The following is a 22,217-nucleotide window of genomic DNA, read 5'->3' as shown; positions in this document are numbered from 1 at the left end:
CATTAATTGATCGAAAATTACATTTATTTTGCAAAAAAATTTTTTTTCAAGTGTCTTACTCCATTTTCCTAGCCTGACGTTATCATACTCAATTCTAGTCAGAATATGAGTCTGATCTGCTCCGTTGGGCTGTGATTATGGGGCGTGTTCAACTGAACCAGGAAAGACCTCAATTGGATAGACCTACAACCAATCAGAGCAAACGGAGCGACGCCATAACGTTAGCTGTCAAATGTCAACAGAACTCAACTGCACTGTGTTGCCAAGTCCGCGGGTTGAAGCGACCCCGATTATGATATACAGACCCAGGAATGCGAATTGTATCAGGCAACCCTGCCAAAATACCACATATTTTACCCCCCAAATGCCATTTTTCCCCGGAGAACCCCACCGGAAAGCTATTGGGCTTGTTTTTGGCTAGGTTTGATTGGGTGGGTTTTTGTTGTAAAAACTTGGCAACCCTGTCTGCACGCACGCTGGAATAAATAACGTTAGAAGAAAAAGATGAGTGTAAACGATCTTTGCCGGTGTTGTAAAAAAAGAATTTAAGGATACACCGAGTACTTACCAACACCATCATCATTTCTGAGAGAAATAGTAAAGGTGAACGCATATACAACAAGTTCTCCGTTTAGGATTAGAACAAATTCAACCCAATCGCTCTTTGATGATGTAGATGATTACGTCACTGTTGATCATCTGTCCATCATCATCTAAAGCCCGCCCTGATGATTTGATTGGTCCGAACAGTTTCTGTTCAGGCATAATTACTCCTCTACCGATCAAGTCCAGACCGAACTGCCCGAGTAAAAATGTTTTGGGCGGGGCTAAGTTCGGCTGGCATCCAGGCTACCATTTTCCAGTTTTAAAAACAGTTTGTAAGCCAAAAAAAAAGTCAGTCCATCAAGCCGTTTTTAAAAGCAGAAGTGTGCTGACATGCTTCTCTCTCTGTCTTCTCCTGCAGGTGTGTCATAAACCCCAACTGAATTCATCCGTAAAGCCTTGCCGCTCATTTCCCATTGGGTGAGGAGGGCGTCTGCCCATGCACACGCACAGCACCATGGGAAGCTCCCCGGAGGTGCTGTCCTGGACTTCCTGTCCCAGCCTGCTGGTGGGGAAGCTGAAGGAAGAGCTCAAGCTCACAGTCGTTGGAGACTCAATAAAGAAAACCAGCAGCAACGTTTCTCCTCAGGCGCTGCTGCCTCCGCCTCCTCCACCACAGATCATCACAGACCTCGCTCCGCCCACCACGCTTCCCATTCCTCTGCAGCAGCTTCCTCTCCCGATCAGCGAGCCGGGCGGCACCAGTCCTCCGTGCACCGCCCTCAGTGAGGACTCCACCCGGGAGCAGGGACACTTTGAAAACAGCGTCCTCCAGCTCCAGGAGCACGAGGAGGCCGAGACGCCGGGGTCCTGCGGTCAGGGCGGGTGCGGGAGCGGCGGAGAGGAGAAACACGAGGAGGGCGGCTGTCCGATGGAGCACAGCGGGGATGACACGCAGCACCACCACCACCACCACCACCACCCGCATGACGACATCAAACTGCACTTTCATCGAGCCGGGACGGGGAGCAGCGGGTTCTTGGAGGGGCTGTTTGGATGTTGAGACCCGTGTGGAATATCATCGGGAAGACGTACTCGACTGAGTACAAACTTCAGCAGCAAGGTTAGTGAAGAGTACATTCAGGGCTCATACAAACATGCATACATGCATACAAACATACATACATACAAACATGCATACATACATGCATACAAACATGCATACATACAAACATGCATACATACATGCATACAAACATGCATACATACAAACATGCATACATACAAACATGCATACATACAAACATGCATACATACATGCATACAAACATGCATACATACAAACATGCATACATACAAACATACATACATACAAACATGCATACATACATGCATACAAACATGCATACATACAAACATGCATACATACATGCATACAAACATGTATACATACATGCATACAAACATGCATACATACAAACATGCATACATACATACATACATGCATACAAACATGCATACATACAAACAAACATGCATACATACATGCATACATACAAACATGCATACATACATGCATACAAACATGCATACATACATACATGCATACATACATACAAACATGCATGCATACAAACATGCATACATACATACATACATGCATACAAACATGCATACATACATACATGCATTCAAACATGCATACATACATACAAACATGCATACATACATACATACATACAAACATACATGCATACATACATGCATACAAACAAACATACATGCATACACACAAACATGCATACATACAAGCATACAAACATGCATACATACATACATGCATACATACATGCATACAAACATGCATACATAACATACATGCATACAAACATGCATACATACATACAAACATGCATACATACAAACATACATGCATACATACATGCATACAAACAAACATACATGCATACATACAAGCATACAAACATGCATACATACAAACATCATGCATGCATACATACATGCATACAAACATGCATACATACAAACATACATGCATACAAACATGCATACATACAAGCATACAAACATGCAAACATACAAACATGCATGCATGCATACATACATGCATACAAACATGCATACATACATACATACATGCATACAAACATGCATACATACATACATGCATACAAACATGCATACATACATACATGCATACATACAAACATGCATACATACATGCATACAAACATGCATACATACATGCATACATACAAGCATACAAACATGCATACATACAAACATCATGCATGCATACATACATGCATACAAACATGCATACATACAAACATACATGCATACAAACATGCATACATACAAGCATACAAACATGCAAACATACAAACATGCATGCATGCATACATACATGCATACAAACATGCATACATACATACATACATGCATACAAACATGCATACATACATACATGCATACAAACATGCATACATACATACATGCATACATACAAACATGCATACATACATGCATACAAACATGCATACATACATGCATACATACATGCATACAAACATGCATACATGTAGAGGCTAATCTTCTTTACCAAACTTCTTTAGCCCTCTGAGGTTAGTGCAGGAGTCTCATGCATACATACATACAAACATGCATACAAACATGCATACAAACATGCATACAAACAAACATGCATACAAACAAACATGCATACATACAAACATGTATACATACATGCATACATACAAACAAACATGCATACAATACATACATACATACATACATACATACATACATACAAACAAACATGCATACAATACATGTATACATACAAACAAACAAACAAACATGCATCCATCCATCTTTCACAAATTTCTATATTTATACATACATATATATGTATAATTATAGAAATTATAATTAAATTAATAAAGTAGCTACTGTTAATCAACAACAATACTCCGAATATTTGCTTGAACTTCATATTGAACATACCTCAACAAACCGCAAGACGACTAAAATAGTTTAGAATGAAGGCAAAACAAGCATTAAAATAATTTCCATAGTCTTGGAAAACTGGGATATTCTGTATGAGGACATTTTAAAAGGGTGATTTCCAGACCTCGAAAAGTCACGGAAATATATCAAATATATTTTTAGAAATATTTAGAAGAAGAATGTATCCAGTAAAGCCTGAACATTCACCTTTGAAAATGTCTGGAATAATTTATATATAATATGACTCAATTATTTATAATTATTGTAGTTAATTATTAAACTCTTCTAGTTTCTGTAAATAAAGCAGATGTACCATATTAGCCTACATGCAGGGGCCTTTGAATATTGAAGTCAACAGGTTGAGAATCAGTCATATAAAGCAGATTAAAGATCTTAACAAGCCAAAGTGGGAATCATTCAGTATCTTCTTGCTTTTTATTGAATATTTGATGTTAATACGACAGACTAGTTTTCCCGTTGATCTTTTGCTGTGGTTTTGATTTGTGTACCGTGTTGCTTTCTGATTGGTCAGTAGACATGTGGGAGGTGCCGTTTGAGGAGATCTCTGAGCTGCAGTGGCTGGGAAGCGGAGCTCAGGGCGCCGTGTTCCTCGGAAAGTTCCACTCCGAAGAGGTCGCCATCAAGAAAGTGCGCGAGCAGAAGGAGACGGATATCAAACACCTCCGCAAGCTCAAGCACCCCAACATCATCAGCTTCAAGTAGGTCACAATATCTCTGCCCACTTTACACTGCTGCATTGGGAATTCAGGGGCCGGACCCACAAAATAGGCCGCTTATTCAAAACAAAGGTGTAGCTTGATTTTGCTAAACTTTTATTCTTACACAGATGAGCGCTTCTGCTTCTTCCGCTCATGTGTATGTGGGTTAACGTAGCGCTTTTTTATCATATTACACACATTTGAGTGTGTAAAAGTTATGCTATAATGCAAGTAAACAAAATATAGAACACCGTTTTAGTGGTTTTTAGATATTTTAATCCAGAAATTTTACATATTGTGCCTTTAAAAAAATCGTTTCTTATGATAAAATTCTTGAAAAGTATCTCCTTAAAAATCATCATATGTAACTTTTCCGTCCGCTAGAGGTCGCCTATTCAAAGCAAAGTTGTAGTTTGATGACGGCAGGTTTAAGCGCAGAATCTTGGGACATGTGGTCTTCACCTCACAGCCGGTGGGAAAGAATTGGGACAGGACTCGGGCAGAAATCATTTTGATGTGATTATTAGCGTTACTGTAGTGAAGCAGAGCAGGAGCGAGTGTTGTGGAGCTGAGGAACCGCTGGAGCGATTGTTAAAGGTCCTGTTCTTCGTGATCCCATTTTTCAAACTTTAGTTAGTGTGTAATGTTGCTGTTAGAGCATAAATAATACCTGTAAAATTATAAAGCTCAAAGTTCAATGCCAAGCGAGATATTTTATTTAACAGAAGTTCCCTTTCAAAGCCTACAGCGAACGGCCGGTTTGGACTACATCCTGGTACTTCCTGCGTTAATGACGTCAGTAGAGCAGTTTGTCGACTAACCTCCACTCACAAGAATACGCGAAAAAGGGGGCGTGGTCTTGTTGCTCCCTCGTGGAGAAGAGGAAGTGTTGCGTTCGGTTCGGTTCGGTTGCGTTTGTCGCCATGTCGTTCAGACGCTGTTATTTTCATCCCGGAGTCAAATCACCTTAGTTTGGCCTTCAGGGGCTGTAGTTTGAGCGCGTTCATCTCCCCGTTATGGTAAGAGGCGTGACCTTTCCGGGCAACGTGCGCTAAGCTGCTGTCCAATCACAACACGGGAACCGCTGGCACAATCAGAACTCGTTACGTATTTCTGAAGGAGGGACTTCATAGAACGAGGAAATTCTCAGGCCGTTTTGAGGACAGTGAAAACAGCGGTATACAGATCAGTAAATTGTGTGAAAAATACAGTTTTTTTACACATGAAACATGAACACATGTTATATTGCACACTGTAAACACAATCAAAGCCGAAAAACGGGACCTTTAATAAGATGAACGCAACACACGCCTCGCGAGCAGCGGGACTTTTATTATGACACAGTCGCCTCACGAGCAGCGGGACTTTTATTGTGCCACAGTCGCCTCGCGAGCAGCGGGACTTTTATTATGACACAGTCGCCTCACGAGCAGCGGGACTTTAATTATGACACAGTCGCCTCACGAGCAGCGGGACTTTTATTATGACACAGTCGCCTCACGAGCAGCGGGACTTTTATTATGACACAGTCGCCTCACGAGCAGCGGGACTTTTATTATGACACAGTCGCCTCGCGAGCAGCGGGACTTTTATTATGACACAGTCGCCTCACGAGCAGCGGGACTTTTATTATGACACAGCCGCCTCGCGAGCAGCGGGACTTTAATTATGACACAGTCGCCTCTCGAGCAGCGGGACTTTAATTATGACACAGTCGCCTCACGAGCAGCGGGACTTTTAGTATGACACAGTTGCCTCGCGAGCAGCGGGACTTTTATCATGACACAGTCGCCTCGCGAGCAGCGGGACTTTTATTGTGCCACAGTCGCCGGCGCCACTTCCGCTTTTCCGCTCATGAGTGTGAGGTAACGCAGCTCTGATGATCATATTAGACACATCTGAGTGTGTTGATGATGTGATGACGTTACTCTGTGTGTTCTCTCAGCGGCTGCTATGACACTTGTTCACACTTCAGTGAGAGTAAAGCGTTTCTGCAGAATAAAACCAGAAACCGAGGGGAACGCAGATATGATGTCATCGACAGGCCACGCCCTCACACGTCCCGGTTCCTCGGATAAAATAGCAATTCTCACGATTTACAAATAGTTCGAAACATTTGGGATATTAGTACTCAACTGAATAAAATATATAACACTGGCCTAGTGGTTTTTGGATATTTGACTGAAAAAATGTTACATAGTGCACCTTTAACTTCTTAAAGTTAGGATAACTTCCAACTTGTCTTGAAGAGTTAAAAACACTGACAGCCAATCAGAATCCATCCTGCTTTAAAGAGCTCGAGCATTAAAGCGGCAGACGACCAGTGCTGGGGTAACGCATTACAAGTAACTTGAGTTACGTAATATTACTTTTTCCAAGTAACCAGTAAAGTAACGCATTACTTTTCAAATTTACAACAAAATATCTGTGTTACTTTTTCACATTAATTTGACTGACAGCTCTCCTGCCCCCATGTTGAGAAAAATAAGAGGCGTCATGTTATTGTAGTTCTAGACTAAATGTGAGCATTTCTTCATCTCACTTGCACAATAAAGATTCTGTACTCCTCAAAATTAATAAAATCAGTCAAATGCAAAATCAGAGTACTATGCAAACCTCCAATAATTAAATGTTAAATAAAACAAACATTTTAATGCATAATCTACCTTTATATTTAATTTACCAATGTCTTGCTGCTGACCTTTGATGATGAACATAACTAGATTTTTTGTTTTTATTGGTAAATCTTTTTTCTCCTGCATCCTATTCTTCCATTATCCAGAGCTGCGCCCTCTACTGTTCATGCGTGATTTTGCATTTTTACCTCAGCCTGGGGCTTATTATTTCAATTTTGGTATGAAGAGGACTTTACCGTTGCACAAAAATATAACTTTTTTGTTATAAAAAAAAAAAAACAAGCCCAGCCCAGGTGAGAAAAAGTAACGCAAAAGTAACGTAACGCATTACTTTTCTTAACCCTTAATCGTCCCTTGGGGTCCAGCTGACCCCACTGGACTTTTCCTCCATTTTTTAAAAGTGTTCCCTTCATCTCAGGGCCATGAGACTCGGTGACTTTTCCTAAATAATCTATCTAAACATGCACAAAAAATCTGGGCTTGATTTGGTTGTTCTAAAGGTGTGTAAAAAATTTTTTACCGTTTAAGTCCCTCGGGGTCAGATTGACCCCACATTGAAAATGAATGGGAAAGTGTAAAAAATACATTTTTTTCACTTTTTTCACTTTTTTTACTAAATCCAGTATAAATCTGAAAATTTCCACATTTATATCAAGGTCTGGTCCTAGAGCATAAACACAAAGTAGAACGAACTTTCTGTCTCATACACACACGCACACACACACACACACACAAACACACACATGTGTGTGACTGCAACAGAGAGCATTTTTATAGAAACTGGCATAAATCTGAAAAAATTCCATACATAAATGAAGGACAAATACTAGAGCACAAATGCAACATGGAACAATCATGAGAAAGAGAGGGAAAAGGGCAAATAAAAGAAAGATGAAAGGCAGCTTAACTTTTGCATAACTTCCCTATGGACCTCTATTGGATAATGTGGTCATTGCACTCTCTCTCTCTCTCTCTCTCTCTCTCTCTCTCTCTCTCTCTCTCTGTCTCTCTCTCTCTGTCTCTCTCTCTCTCTCTCTCTCTCTCTCTCTCTCTCTCTCTCTCTCTCTCTCTCTCTCTCTCTCTCTCTCTCTCTCTCTCTCTCTCTCTCTCTCTCTCTCTCTCTCTCTCTCTCTCTCTCTCTCTTTAACTATAATTCCTAAAGTTTTTCCACAAACCTACAGATGGCGGTATTCTATCCCTAACACATAGAGCAATGTCCAAAAACTATTTATATTTATTTAAGATCATCATTCAAGTGATTTTTCATAAAAAAATGATTTTTAATGAGCCAATTTATGACATAGTTAAGTATTTGTGCAGTAAATAGGTAAAAAACTACCAAATACCCACAAAAACACAGCATAAATGTATAGTTGAGAAGTAAATAAAACAAATGATATATAGTTTTCCATGTAAAAAAATTATATTTCCTTATGCAATCGCTCTGTAAAAGTTTGGGGTCTATCTGACCCCAAGGGACTCAAATGTAAACCCTACTTGAGGGGCGATTAAGGGTTACTTTTTCTTAAAAAGTAACTAAGTAACTCAATTAGTTCCTTTTTAAGGGAGTAACGCAATATTGTAATGCATTACTTTTCAAAGTAACTTTCCCCAACACTGCAGACGACAAAACTAAACTGATGTGGACGCTGATATAGTTATCATTATGTTTATAGTTAACGTTCTTAGTGTTAACAGGCCTTCAGAAGTTAATCTTAAGAATATCCGGTCCCTGAACGTCTCATGTTTGACAATGCGCTGAACACACGTGTTGTGTTGTCTTTCAGGGGTGTGTGCACGCAGGCTCCGTGTTACTGCATCATCATGGAGTATTGTGCTCAAGGGCAGCTGTACGAGGTTCTCAGGGCCGGTCGTAAGATCTCACCACGGCTGCTGGTGGATTGGGCTTCAGGGATCGCCAGCGGCATGAACTACCTGCACCTCCACAAGATCATCCACAGAGACCTCAAGTCACCAAAGTGAGCCTCCACAGCCTCCGTCCAATGACAAACCACTGATAATAGTGCTGGCACTATACCAACATTTCAGTAGTTGGAGCCTGTACCAATACCTGTACCAATTTGGTACCTTAACAAAAACTATGCATTTATTTCACTTTTTACCTATTTTGTTTAAGTGTTTGAAACTAAAACTATTACATACATTAAAGGAACACTCCACTTTTTTGGAAAATAGGCTCATTTTACAAGTCCCCTTGAGTTAAATAGTTGAGTTTTACCGTTTTTGAATCCATTCAGCCGATCTTTGTATCTGGCACTTTTAGCATAGCTTAGCATACATCATTGATTCTGGTCAGTCCATTAGCATCTCATTCAGAAAATGACCAAAGACACTTTCAATATTTTTCCTATTTAAAACTTGACTCTTCTACAGTTACATCGTGTGCTAAGACCAACTGAAAATGAAAAGTTGTGATTTTCCACACCTATATGGCTAGGAACTACTTTCTCATTCCTGCGTAATAGTCGCGGATCTTCACGGCCGTACCAAAGTGGAGTGTTCCTTTAAATTAGTTAAGTATTAATGCTAATAATAAGTATACACTACCATTCAAACGTTTGGAATAATTATGTCTTTAAAGAGTCTCTTCTGCTCACCAAGGCTGCATTTATTTGATCAAAAATACATTTTTTGAAATATTATTTAAAATTTAAAATAGCTGGTTTCTGTGTAAATATGTCCTAAAATGTAATTTACTCCTGTGATCAAAGCTGGATTTTCAGCATCATTACTCCAGTCTTCAGTGTCACATGATCCTTCACAAATGAAATATATTCAAATAGAAAGATTATTTTAAATTGTAATAATATTTCACAATATTACTGCTTTTAAATAAATGCAGCCATGGTGTATATATGAGTATATATAAAAATGTTTAAGTTAAGTAACATTACTTTAAAAAGGTCAAGTTATGAAGTACAAAGAAACAAATTACACATCGTTTGCATTTACACAGCATAGATATAGTTTGACATATTTTGTCAATATTTTGACACATTGTCACTCGTGGAAGTTTGCAGTGTGTAGCAGAAAATGTGAATGGGTTTTATACAAAAAGTACACTTTTTTTGTGTGTTTTAAAACTTTATTACCAAAATAAGACTCTTCTTTATAACGAATTTATCAAAAACGACTCACAAATCAGTCTCAGACTTGTTAGTTACTGGTTTGATTCTTCTCAAGTACTAAAAGAGTTGTTAATAAAACCATTAAGAAATATGAATTGTTGCATTTTTTTGTGATTTAATGATCTCTGCAGCATCTCTGAGAGTGTGTTTTCTTTTGCAGTGTGCTAGTCACTCAAAGCGACGGCGTGAAGATCTCAGACTTCGGGACATCTAAAGAGCTCAGTGACAAGAGTACGAAGATGTCCTTTGCGGGTACGGTAGCCTGGATGGCGCCTGAAGTGATCCGGAATGAGCCAGTGTCGGAGAAAGTAGACATATGGTGAGTGTGAACTAATGCAGTGACGTTCAGTGTCCAGATATTTCACGGGGCCGCTGTTTTATTGCATGTTTAATTGATAAAAGACTGCTTTCTCTATTGAAACACCCATGTGACCTTATTCCTAGATGACAGTGATTCGGCTCTGTCTATTAAACCCTTGACAAGTCCGATCACAGCGAATGCTCAGATCTGTGTTTGATCCAGAGAGCGCAGTTGTCATGTATGATATGAAACAGCTTCACAAACAGTCTTTTCAACCACAGTGTCATTATTTCTGTCTTACAATCATTCAAATCATGACTGGATAAAAGTGTATAGTTCAGATATAAACACATAAACATCAAACTAAAGAAAATCACATTTTGAAAGTAACTTTTATCGATTGTCACATATATCGACTGTTAAAGAATGTGTTTATCAGTAAATCATTCATTCAAGAGATTCGTTCAGAAACGCTTATTCCTCGAGGTGAAAAGCTGTCTCGTGTCATATTGTCATGACGGAGTGTGTGAGGGTGAAGTTAGGATAGAATATGCCAACGCTACATTTCATTACGCCTCCACTCTAGTTTAGCTTTTTATAGAAATAAAAACTATTAAATTCAGGTGGATAACAGTCGCTTCAATTTATGGCTGCATTATTAATCGAAGCGCAATCGCGATTTGGCTTATGTGCGATTATGAAAGCAAAAAAGCTGCGATTTTTATTAAAGAAAGAAATGCCCAGCGTGTCAGTGAAGAGCAGCTCTGTGATCAGTAAACGCTGCTCCGTCTGAAAGCACTGCGAGTTTGAGTCGCTTATTATAACGTGCGCTTGAAAAAACAACACGTGTCTAACATCTTCACAAACTAGCAGTGTGAAGTGTTCATAAACCTGTTGTCCGACAAAATATGTTTAATAACATGTTTTAACTCTCTTCATATAGTCAGTCGAGCTGATGTGGCTTCTTATCACAGAATGTCAATCAGCACTGAATACTTATTATGAAAATACCAGAGAAGGCTTGAAGAACTCAAATACACTATATCATGTCGCAGAAGTATTATCTTCATGTTTATTATTAATCAGTCAAAGCGTTTCTATCTTGGTTTTATTCAGCCTACCGGCTAGCTTCACTTTAGGGATTTCCTGAAAATAAATAAAAGATTACTTCCTCTGAGGCAAATGTGGAGTTTCTGCTCGAGGGCGCCCTCTGGCTTCCAGTATGAATTATACATTTATTTAGAAGTATTTCTTCTTATTATTTTCTACCCAAAAGTTTGACAATCCATACGTTTTTCTTCAATGTACAGGAGTTTTAATCCCCATAGTGGATGTATAAGAGGCTCATATTTCATATTAAAGACATAGACTGTAAGAAATTGATATCACTGATAAAAAAGCACAGATTTTTATAATATATATATTTTTTTACAATAAATCCTTAGACCTTTCTAACGATTTTTAGACATAGGCTGTCTGCATATTATCAAGTAACCCATTTTTTTTTTGTAAAATAAGTTTTCTAGTAAACTATAATTATAATTATTATTAGCCATATTAATATATAAACACAAAATGTTATATACACACTTTTCATTTGTAAAAATAAAATAATAATAATCGCATTTTAAATCGTAATCGCAATTTTAACATGTTAGTGGACTGGACCGTGGCGGAGGATCTGTTGCGCAGCAGAAGCGTCAGACTTCTATTTTAAAATGCGCGTTCAGCACCACCACCACCATTCACAGAGTACACACGATTGCGAAATTGAAAGTGAAAGTAAACGGGAGCGCGCATTCAACCGTGATTTCAATACGTTACCGCTGTTTGAAAGCGGCTCCCTGAGGCATGAGAATATCTCATTGTAACCGTCTCTTAGCTCTGTATCATGCTTGAAGAAAAATATGGTTTCTATTTGCACTTTGAATATTGAGTACTTTGATTATGGTGTTATGGTTAGTGTTTGCACTTAATATCTATGATCAGTTTGTGGAAAGGAGTTCAGTTAGGAGGTCAAAGGAAGCTGAAGAGACAGTCATACAGGAGAGAAGCCGGTCAGTTGAGATTGTGCAAAACCTTTACAGTGCTTGTTGTTTTTTACTGCATATGATAATTCATGCTCAGAAAGTAGAACTGAAATGACATTACAAGATGAGTTAAAACATTTCAAATGCACCTGCAAACAATTTTTAGTCGTGTATTTCATCATTGAGGATTTCTTAAAAATACTGCGTAAATATCTTCTCGTTCTCGTGAGATAAGCGTCTCGTCACATCCCTATCCTCCAGTAATGAAGCATGTGAAGATTTTATGAGTGAATCATTGAATTAGTCACTAAACCAATAAAAAAAAAGTATTTAAATGAATTAAACGTTTTTAAATAAACTGCAGTGATTAACATTTAGTCAAAACCTGTAGTAAATGACTTATGTTTAGTTTGTGGAAATATCGTGATCACTATTTAAAACAAAACAATCGTGATTTTCATTTTATCCAGAATCGTGCAGCTTTTTTGGGGGGAGAAATTAATACTTTTATTCAGCGAGGACACATTAAATTGATCAAAAGTGTCTGTAAAGACATTTTCGATTTCAAATAAATGCTGTTCTTTCTATTCATAAAAATGTATCAAGGTTTCCATAGAAATATGAAGCAGCACAACTGTTCTCAACATTGATAATAACCATAAATGTTTATTGAGCATCAAATCATCATATCTGAATGATTTCTGAAGGGTCATGTGACACTGAAGACTGGAGTAATAATGATAAATTCAGCTTTGATCACAGGAATAAATTACACTTCACTATATATTCACATAGAAAACAGTCATTTTACATTGGATTAATATTCCCTATTTTTACAGTATTTTTGATCAATTAAATGCAGCCTTGCTGAGCAGAAGAGACGTCTTTCAAAAACAAGGTTTAGAACGACGTAAAAGGCAAGGCAAGTTTATTTGTATAGCACATTTCATACACAGTGGCAATTCAAAGTGCTTTACACAGAAATGAAGTTAAAATAGTCATAAGTGAATAAAATAAAAATATATATAGTATAACAGTTATAATAGGAATTAAAAGAGGATAAAAAAATAAAGATGAAATCCCCTATCTGGGCTGGAAGAAAATGGAGAGTCAGGTTTGCTTTAAAACCTTTTAAAGGTTTCAAGGTTTTGCGGCGTGTTGACTCCGATTGTTCGAATATTACAATTAAATAATACTTAAATCGATATGTCATCCTCAATAAACCCGTCTCCAGCATGTTGCCCCCGGTCCCTCGAATATTCTGATCTATTATGACCTCTGAGCTGTAAAGCTGCCAGAATAATAATAATAATAATACACTGTTTGTTAATTGGCCAGAGGAGAACTGGCACCCCGACTGAGCCTGGTTTCTCCCAAGGTTTATTTTTCTCCATTAGGTCTCCTGATGGGGTTTTGGTTTCCTTGCCACTGTTGCCTCTGGCTTGGCGTGCTCAGTTGGGGACACTACATTTTTCAACTAAACATCGAAATACATCTAAATAATAAACTAAATTAACCATTTAAACTAAATTACTGATCATATTATTGATCTAAAGCCCACACTGTCACTGTATGATACTTGAAAATTTTCCAGAATGGCTATACAGCTGAATAAAATTATGCTGCATTATTTTCCTGTTTAACACTGTAAAGCTGCTTTGAAACAATCTACATTGTTAAAAGCGCTATATAAATAAAGTTGACTTGACTTGACTTAAAAATATTTGTCAGGTTTAGACAGTACCTTAGACAAATTTAGTCAATTTTAGTCGAAATTTAGACAAGTCTAGACAAATCTTCTTGGCCTAACTTGAGGGCGTTCTCTAGATGTTTCACCCGTCAGAGCAGATCTAAACGGGTCTTCCTCGCACCGGAGGGAGAACTCAAAAAATATTTGTCTGGTAACTGTGCATTTAAACATTACCCTTACAGACAAATCTTCCTGGACAGGAACACCAGGGCTATCTCTACTTTGTTGGACCGTCAGAGCGGATCTACACGGTCCTTGTGTCATTGCTCATTTCCGTGTGTTTGCAGGTCGTTTGGTGTGGTGTTGTGGGAGCTTCTGACTGGTGAGATCCCCTATAAGGACGTGGACTCCTCCGCCATTATCTGGGGCGTGGGGAGCAACAGCCTCCATCTGCCTGTGCCCTCCACCTGTCCCGACGGCTTCAAGATCCTCATGAAACAGACCTGGTGAGACTCCACGTCATCTACATGTGTCCATTCGTCTGTGCTGCTGCTGTATTTATGATGGAAAACCTTATGCTATTGTTTATGGAATGAAGCTACAAATATGACAGAAATAATGTCCAAGAAATATTGATTTGAGTTGATATACTGTGAGAGAGATTATGAAATGATACAAGTGAAACTAGAGCAGATGTGTAGGAAATCAATTATAAACTAGTTTTTAAAAAAAGATGAACTTTGATATTGACTTGAGAAGAGTTTTTAAAGGGTTAGTTCACCCAAAAAAGAAAATTCTGTCATTAATGACTTTCCCTTATGTCGTTTGACACCCGTCAGACCTCCGTTCATCTTCAGACACAAATGAAGATATTTTAGTTGTAATCTGATGGCTCTGAAAGGCCTCCATTGACACAATGGCACGGTTCACTCTCAAGACCCTTAAAAGGCACTAAAGACGTCGTTACAAAGTCCATCTCACTACAGTGGTTCTACAATAACTTTATGGAGTGACGAGAATAGTTTTTGTGCGCAAAAAAAACCTAAATAACGACTTATATAGTGATGACGATTTCAAAACACGGCATCATGAAGCTTCGAAGCGTTATGAATCAGTGAGTCGATTCATGATTCGGATCGTGTGTCAAACCACCAAACTGCTGAAATTTGGCGATTCAAACTGCTGAATCGACTCAGTGATTCATAACGCTTCGAAGCTTCATGATGCCGTGTTTTGAAATCGTCATCACTATATAAGTCGTTATTTAGGTTTTTTTGCGCACAAAAACTATTCTCGCCGATTCATAAAGTTATCGTAGAACCACTGTAGTGAGATGGACTTTGTAGCGACATCTTTAGTACCTAGGGTGACCACCATCAAACAAACCAAATGTGGGACGATTACTAAGTTTGTGTGGGACAATGTGGGACATGATGTTACCAACACTAAAACATAACCTGAAACTGTTGTATAATCTTAAATTCAACATCACTGAGCCCAAAGGCAGCAGGCATCATGCAGATAACTACTTTTGAAACAGTTCTGACCAAGTGCAACTAAAATCCAACTAAATAAATAATGAAACAAATAAAACAACATTAAATTAGTATATATAAATAAACATTTGTATACAGAACTGCATTTATTTATATATATATATATATTCATTTATTTACAGAACTATCCATTCGTTTTCTGACAGGGAACACATGGAACTAATCACCGCTCCACATTTTGATTGACTGCCGTCACAACCTACTAGTGACCGTGTTTACTCCTTTCTTTTCAACCATTGGATATGGTTTAAAAAATGGCTTTTGTATTTGTGTAAAGCGGGATGTTACTTCTGACGAAGCGCTGTTAAATATAGGTGAAAAACGATGCCGCAAAAATAATAAATAAAATGCTTTCTTAAAAAGGCAAAAGAACGCATGCATGTTTTCTCAATATGATCATTAAAAATCAATAGACTGGTGAAAATGCGGGACATTTTCTCAATATGCGACATGCGGGACAAGGGGTGAAAATGCTGTGCGGTACAACGCAAAGCGGGACAGGTGGTCACCCTATTAGTACCTTTTAAGGGTCTTGATAGTGTAAAGTGCATTGTGCTAATGGAGGCCTTTCAGAGCATCAGATTTACACTAAAATATCTTCATTTGTGTTCTGAAGATGAACGGAGGTCTGACGGGTGTCGAACGACATGAGGGGAAGTAATTAATGACAAAATTTTCATTTTTGGTTGAACTAACCCTTTAAGTCTGAAGTAGTTTTGAAAGCTTGAATGTTGTTTGCTGGATTATTCTGGATGTTGCAAAGATATATTTGCTGTGATTGACCAGTTAGAATGAAGTGTTCTGTAAAACATGATTTTATTGGTTGGTTGAGATGGTGTTGTTGTTGTACCTGCAGGCAAGGTAAACCCCGAAACCGTCCGTCCTTCAGGCAGATCCTTCTGCATCTAGACATCGCCTCGGCTGATGTGCTCGGGACGCCACAGGAGACCTACTTCAAATCTCAGGTGGGGAAATCCAGCAAAGGTTCCTCCAATGGCCTCACTCAAGTCTTCAGTGATGGAGAAGTCAAAAGAAACAAGAAGCAGTTATCCAACTGTTTCTTAATCTCTAATAGTTCATAAATCTGGGGCCAGTTGCATAAACTAAGCCATTATGTTAAGACAGTGTCTTAAGATCTGGTATGAGCCACTAGCAGTTAGGCAAGGGGCATTCAGTCTTACTTTTCGTATCAAATTAGGCCAGTCTATGTTTTTATGTAACTGATTTTAAAAAAAATTATGAACTGTCTTAAAGAAAAAAATGTATGTCTAACTTGTAAGACTAGTCTTAACGGTTTATGCAACCGGCCCCTGAACTAAATTTGCACATTTCATGTGCATGTGTCATGTGATTCATGAACAAATGTCTCTTATTTTTATATTTTCTGTTTTAATTTAATTTTAGTTTAATTTACGTGCTTTTGTCTTTAAATAATAAATAATTAATTCATAATTTGTAATAATAAAATTATTATAAAATATTGTTTTTATTAAAATGAATGTATTATTAATTATACAATTAAATTATGTTGGCAATAACTTAAATAATAAATACAAATAATTAAAATGTATATTAAAAAAATAAATCATAATAATTTAAACATGTAAATAAATAATTAATTATAAACTAATTATATAAAGTTATTTAAATACATTAGTTTATTAAGAATAATAAATATGATTTATAAAAATATATATTTAAAAAATAAACAGTGATCTATAAATAAAACTTAAAGTAGTTGAAATAAAAAAAACATTCAAATAATAAATAATATGAATATAAAATATTTATCAGAAATAAAAATCTTAAAATGAGAAGCTCATAATCAATACAAATTTAAGTTATAAATAAATGAATCATTTATTTTAGGGCTGTCAAAAGATTAATCGCGATTAATCGCATCCAAAATAAAAGTTTGTGTTTACATAATATATGTGTGTGTACTCTGTTAATTATTATTTATATATAAATAAACACACATTCATGTATATATTTAAGAAATATTTGCATGTATATACATTTATATAATCTATAATATATATAAATATAAATGTTTTATATATAAAAATATTTTTTTTCTTCTTAAATATATACATGCTTGTGTGTGTATTTATATATAAATAATAATTAACAGAGTACACACACATATATTATGTAAACACAAACTTTTATTTTGGATGCGATTAATCGTGATTAATCTTTTGACAGCCCTAATTTATTTTTATATTATCTATTTTCATTTCATTTTAATTTGCATGCTTTTGTCATTTTTATTAGTTTAATTTTTTTTATATATTTTTATTTCCGTTTTAGCATTTTTAGCTCCGACTTATTTTATTTCAGTTAAGTTGCCAAGTCAGCCATTTTTTTTTGTCATTTTAAATGTGTCATCTCATATTTATAATTGATTTATTTTATATTGAATAACTGAAACTATTTTTTAAGTGTCAGTTAATATAATAACAGCACTGTCTGTGACAGGCCAATTGGAGAGAAGAGGTGAAGAAGCATTTTGAGAAGATCAAGAGTGAAGGCACATGCATCCATCGGCTGGACGAGGAGCTGATTCGCCGCAGAAGAGACGAGCTGCGGTGAGAGAGAAGAGAGAGAGCCATCACTGTGTGTGTGTGTGTGTGTGTGTGTGTCCGTTCTCACGCTCTCTGTGTGTTTGTGTGTGTGTGTGTTTCAGACATGCTCTGGACATCCGAGAGCATTACGAGAGGAAACTGGAGCGGGCCAATAACCTGTACATGGAGCTGAGCGCGATCATGCTACAGCTGGAGGTGCGGGAGAAAGAGCTGCTCAAGTAAGTGCTCCTCCAGTCAAGGGCACTCAGAATACAGTCAAATACAGTCTACATCTGATCAAGTGAACACAACGAACATCATATTTAATCATTTATATGTGAGTGAAATTGATCATTAAATTAAATAATAAAATAACATAAATAATACAAATCATTATTTAAAAAAAATACAAAAAAATTATTATTAAAATATATTAATTTATGAAAAATAATAAATATCAATAATAAAATGTATTAAAAAATAAATCATATAAAAATGAAACAATGAAAAGTGAATAATTTATAAAAATGTAATTACTTAAAATAATAAAAACATTAAAATTTAAATAATTTAAATCTTTATAAAAACTAAAAATAATCTTAAAATGAAAAGTTATAAGGATAAATAGTAATAAAAAAATTAATCAAGGCATGTTTTCGCTAAGTGAACGCAAGGAACATCATATTTAATAATTTGTATTTGAGTGAAATTGATCATTAAATTAAATAATAAATAACATAAATAATACAAATCATTATTTCAAAAATAATATAAAATGTATTATTAAAATATAATAATAATTTATGAAATATTAATGAAAAGTGAATCATTAATACTAATGTAATTACTTAAAATAACAAAACATTAAAATAATTTAAATAATTAAAATCTTTATGAAAACTAAAAAAGAATCTTAAAATGAAAAGATAAGGATAAATAAAAAAAATAAAAAAATCAAGGCATGTTTTCGCCAAGTGAACACAAGGAACATCATATTTAATCATTTTATATTTGACTGAAATTGATAATTAAATTAAATAATACAAATAATTATTTCAAAAATAATAAAAAAATTATTATTAAAATATATTAATAATTTATGAAAAATATTAAATATAAAAAAAAAAAAGTTTTCATGAAGACTTTAATTAAATTATCTTAAAATGAAAAGTTATAAGGATAAATAATAATAAAAAATAAATCAAGGCATGTTTTTGCCAAGTGAACACAAGGAACATCATATTTAATCATTTATATTTGAGTGAAATTGATAATTAAATTAAATAATAAATAACATAAATAATACAAATCATTATTGAAAAAAAATGTATTAAATAAAATTATTAAAATACATTAATAATTTTACGAAAAATAATAAATATCAATAATAAAATGTATTAATAAATAAATAATAATATAAAAATTTAACATTGATGAAAAGTGAATAATTAATACAAATTGAATTACTTAAAAGATTTAAATAATTTAAATCTTTATGAAAACTAAAAAATAATATTAAAATGAAAAGTTATAAGGATAAATAATAATAAAAAATAAATCAAGGCATGTTTTTGCCAAGTGAACACAAGGAACAATCATATTTTATAGTTTGTATTTGAGTGAAATTAATTAAATAAAATAATAAATGCATATAAATAATAAAGATAATAATTATTATTTTTAAATTAAACATGAAAATAAATAATATATTAAAAATAAATTAAGTACAATTTTTATAATGTATTATATTATTATAATGTATTCAAAATAATAAATATCAATAATACAAAAATATTTTTAAAAATAAATATTAATATATAAATGACACATTAATTCAAATGAATAATTAATACAAATTAAATTAATTCAAATAAAAATAAAAATCATATATAAATGTAATAAAATACAACAAAAATAATCTTAAAACGAAAATAATAAAAATACTAGGGAACACAAGGAACAATAATATTTAGTAATTTTATGCACAAATATAACAATACACAGTCATAAACGGTAATATTTACCTATTGACTAAAACATGCTAGTGCATGAGAAACCTTTGAGTGATGATTTAAATGAATCACTGAATTGAATCATTTTGAATTGATTCTTCGCAGAACTTATTTTGACTGAAGTTTAAACATCTGAACATGCTGCTATAAATAAATCTGGTTCTTCTAGTAGTCAAATCAAATAATGAGTCAAGAGATGTTCAAAATCACTGCTGGTGTTACTTACAGTTCATTCATCACACTGGAAATGGAAGGTAAGACTGTACACCATTGCATTGTGGGATACTATACTGCACTCTGCGTGATCTGTTCCTTTTAACAAGTACAGCAGGTCAGAGGTCAGAGTATAGAGACACGTGTCATAATCTGAAGGCCACGCCCACCGGGGGGGGAAACAATCAAACCGTCTCCATTGACTTTGCATTGCGTGAAGCGGCCTTTTTGTCATTTCGGACTTATAACAAAAAACTGAACAATGTATAAAAGCTGATATGTGACAAAGTGTACAGCAAACAAGCTAAACAAAACCCAGAAGCAAAAACCCAGACGTTTTTATAAGCTGTTGACCCAAAAAAACGAGCGTTTAAGGACAAAAAAGTGGATTCAGGGCATTGAGACAGAGCGCGCGGGTCATATTACACTGAGAACTACGACGACTAGAGGGGAACATAATCAGAGACAGGAAATATAATATATAAAACAGACATTTGGATATTTGACTTAACAGTGACAAAATGTTTACTGCACACATAGACATACTGAGACATACTGAGTGTCAGGATCCCTAAATTTCCCCATTCTTCAGCTGAAGCTTCACTTCGTATTGCCTGTATCCACTTTTATCTTCTTAAACGCTCGTTTTTTTGGGTCGACAGCTTATAAAAACTTATTTCTGTGTTGTTTAGCTTGTTTGCTGTACACCTCGTCACATATCAGCTTTTAGACATTGTTCTGTTTTTTGTTATAATCCGAAATGACAATGAGGCAGCCTCACGCAATGCAAAGTCAATGGAGAGCGTTGGATTGTTTTCCCCCCCGGTGTGGGCGTGGCCTAAATACGCTCTGTCTCTATAGTCGTGTGGTAGTGTTTCTGATTCTCTCTCTCTCTCTCTCTCTCTCTTGGGTTTGTCCGTTTATTGGCATGAAATTCCTCATGAAAGGCTGTAATGAGTCTGACCTCTGACCTCGCAGACACAGTCTCTGTAGACTCTGATGCTGTAATTAAATCTGATCTGGCTCGTGCAGTTTTTCCATGACCCACATTTTCTCTGAGCGAGCACACACTGATCCTTCAGTGAGATCTTGCTTCTGTCCCGTGTGTTCCTGCAGGAGGGAGCAGGCGGTGGAGAAGAAGTATCCCGGCACCTACAAACGGCACCTGGTGCGGCCCAATGCTGTGGAGAAGCTCATCAAGAAGAAGAGCAGCATGAACCATAAGCCCGGGACACTGCCACCCAAGAGGTGTTGTGCTCATATCTTACACTTAAAGGCCTGTTCACACCGGGACGATTTTCGCGCGCGTTTATCGCCGACGTTTAACGACTAAACAATGGGCGCCAATGTGAGTGTTCACACCGACGCGCAAAACGCCAGGCGTAAAAGCGTCATTTTAAAAAAAACGCCTCGGGTTCGTTTTTTTTATTTTGACGCGGCGCGTAAAAAACTGGCCGACCAATGAGATCGGCGCTTTTGTTCACGTGCCTGGAGCTGCTGAAGTGACAGTAAAACACGACTGGGTGGCGCTCAAGCACAAAACCGGTCTTGCCGAGCACACATTGATACGACAAAGAAGTAGTAAGTAGACAAAGAAGAAGATGAACTGCTAATGCTGCTTGCCAGTTAGCAAAAAGTGTGTGAATGGTTTTGTCCATATACATAATATGTCTATGGTTTTGGCAAGCACTTAAATACTGTCTCTCTTCTTCTTCTGTGTGACAAGCGAGTGTCAGAAGCACTCGCAGTGTGGCGCAGCACCACCTTGTGT

At 36.2% G+C, this 22,217-nt stretch overlaps 1 protein-coding gene across 1 annotated transcript in view; it reads left to right on the top strand.

Moving 5' to 3' along the window:
- map3k13 (mitogen-activated protein kinase kinase kinase 13) overlaps positions 1-22,217 on the top strand; it is a 48,581-nt gene that overhangs the window by 14,605 nt on the left and 11,759 nt on the right. Inside the window, 10 exon segments of the mRNA XM_079822415.1 lie at positions 965-1,601; positions 1,604-1,666; positions 4,106-4,292; positions 8,716-8,907; positions 10,238-10,396; positions 14,446-14,604; positions 16,511-16,619; positions 18,136-18,245; positions 18,344-18,460; positions 21,563-21,694. Coding sequence (XP_079678541.1) covers positions 1,043-1,601; positions 1,604-1,666; positions 4,106-4,292; positions 8,716-8,907; positions 10,238-10,396; positions 14,446-14,604; positions 16,511-16,619; positions 18,136-18,245; positions 18,344-18,460; positions 21,563-21,694 — 1,787 coding nt within the window. The 5' untranslated portion in view covers positions 965-1,042.

The sequence above is a fragment of the Gobio gobio genome (genome assembly GCF_949357685.1).
Source record: "Gobio gobio genome assembly, chromosome: 7".
NCBI classification, from domain to species: domain Eukaryota; kingdom Metazoa; phylum Chordata; class Actinopteri; order Cypriniformes; family Gobionidae; genus Gobio; species Gobio gobio.
Note: the sequence above shows the minus strand (reverse complement) of the source record. Positions and strands in the feature narration are given on the sequence as shown.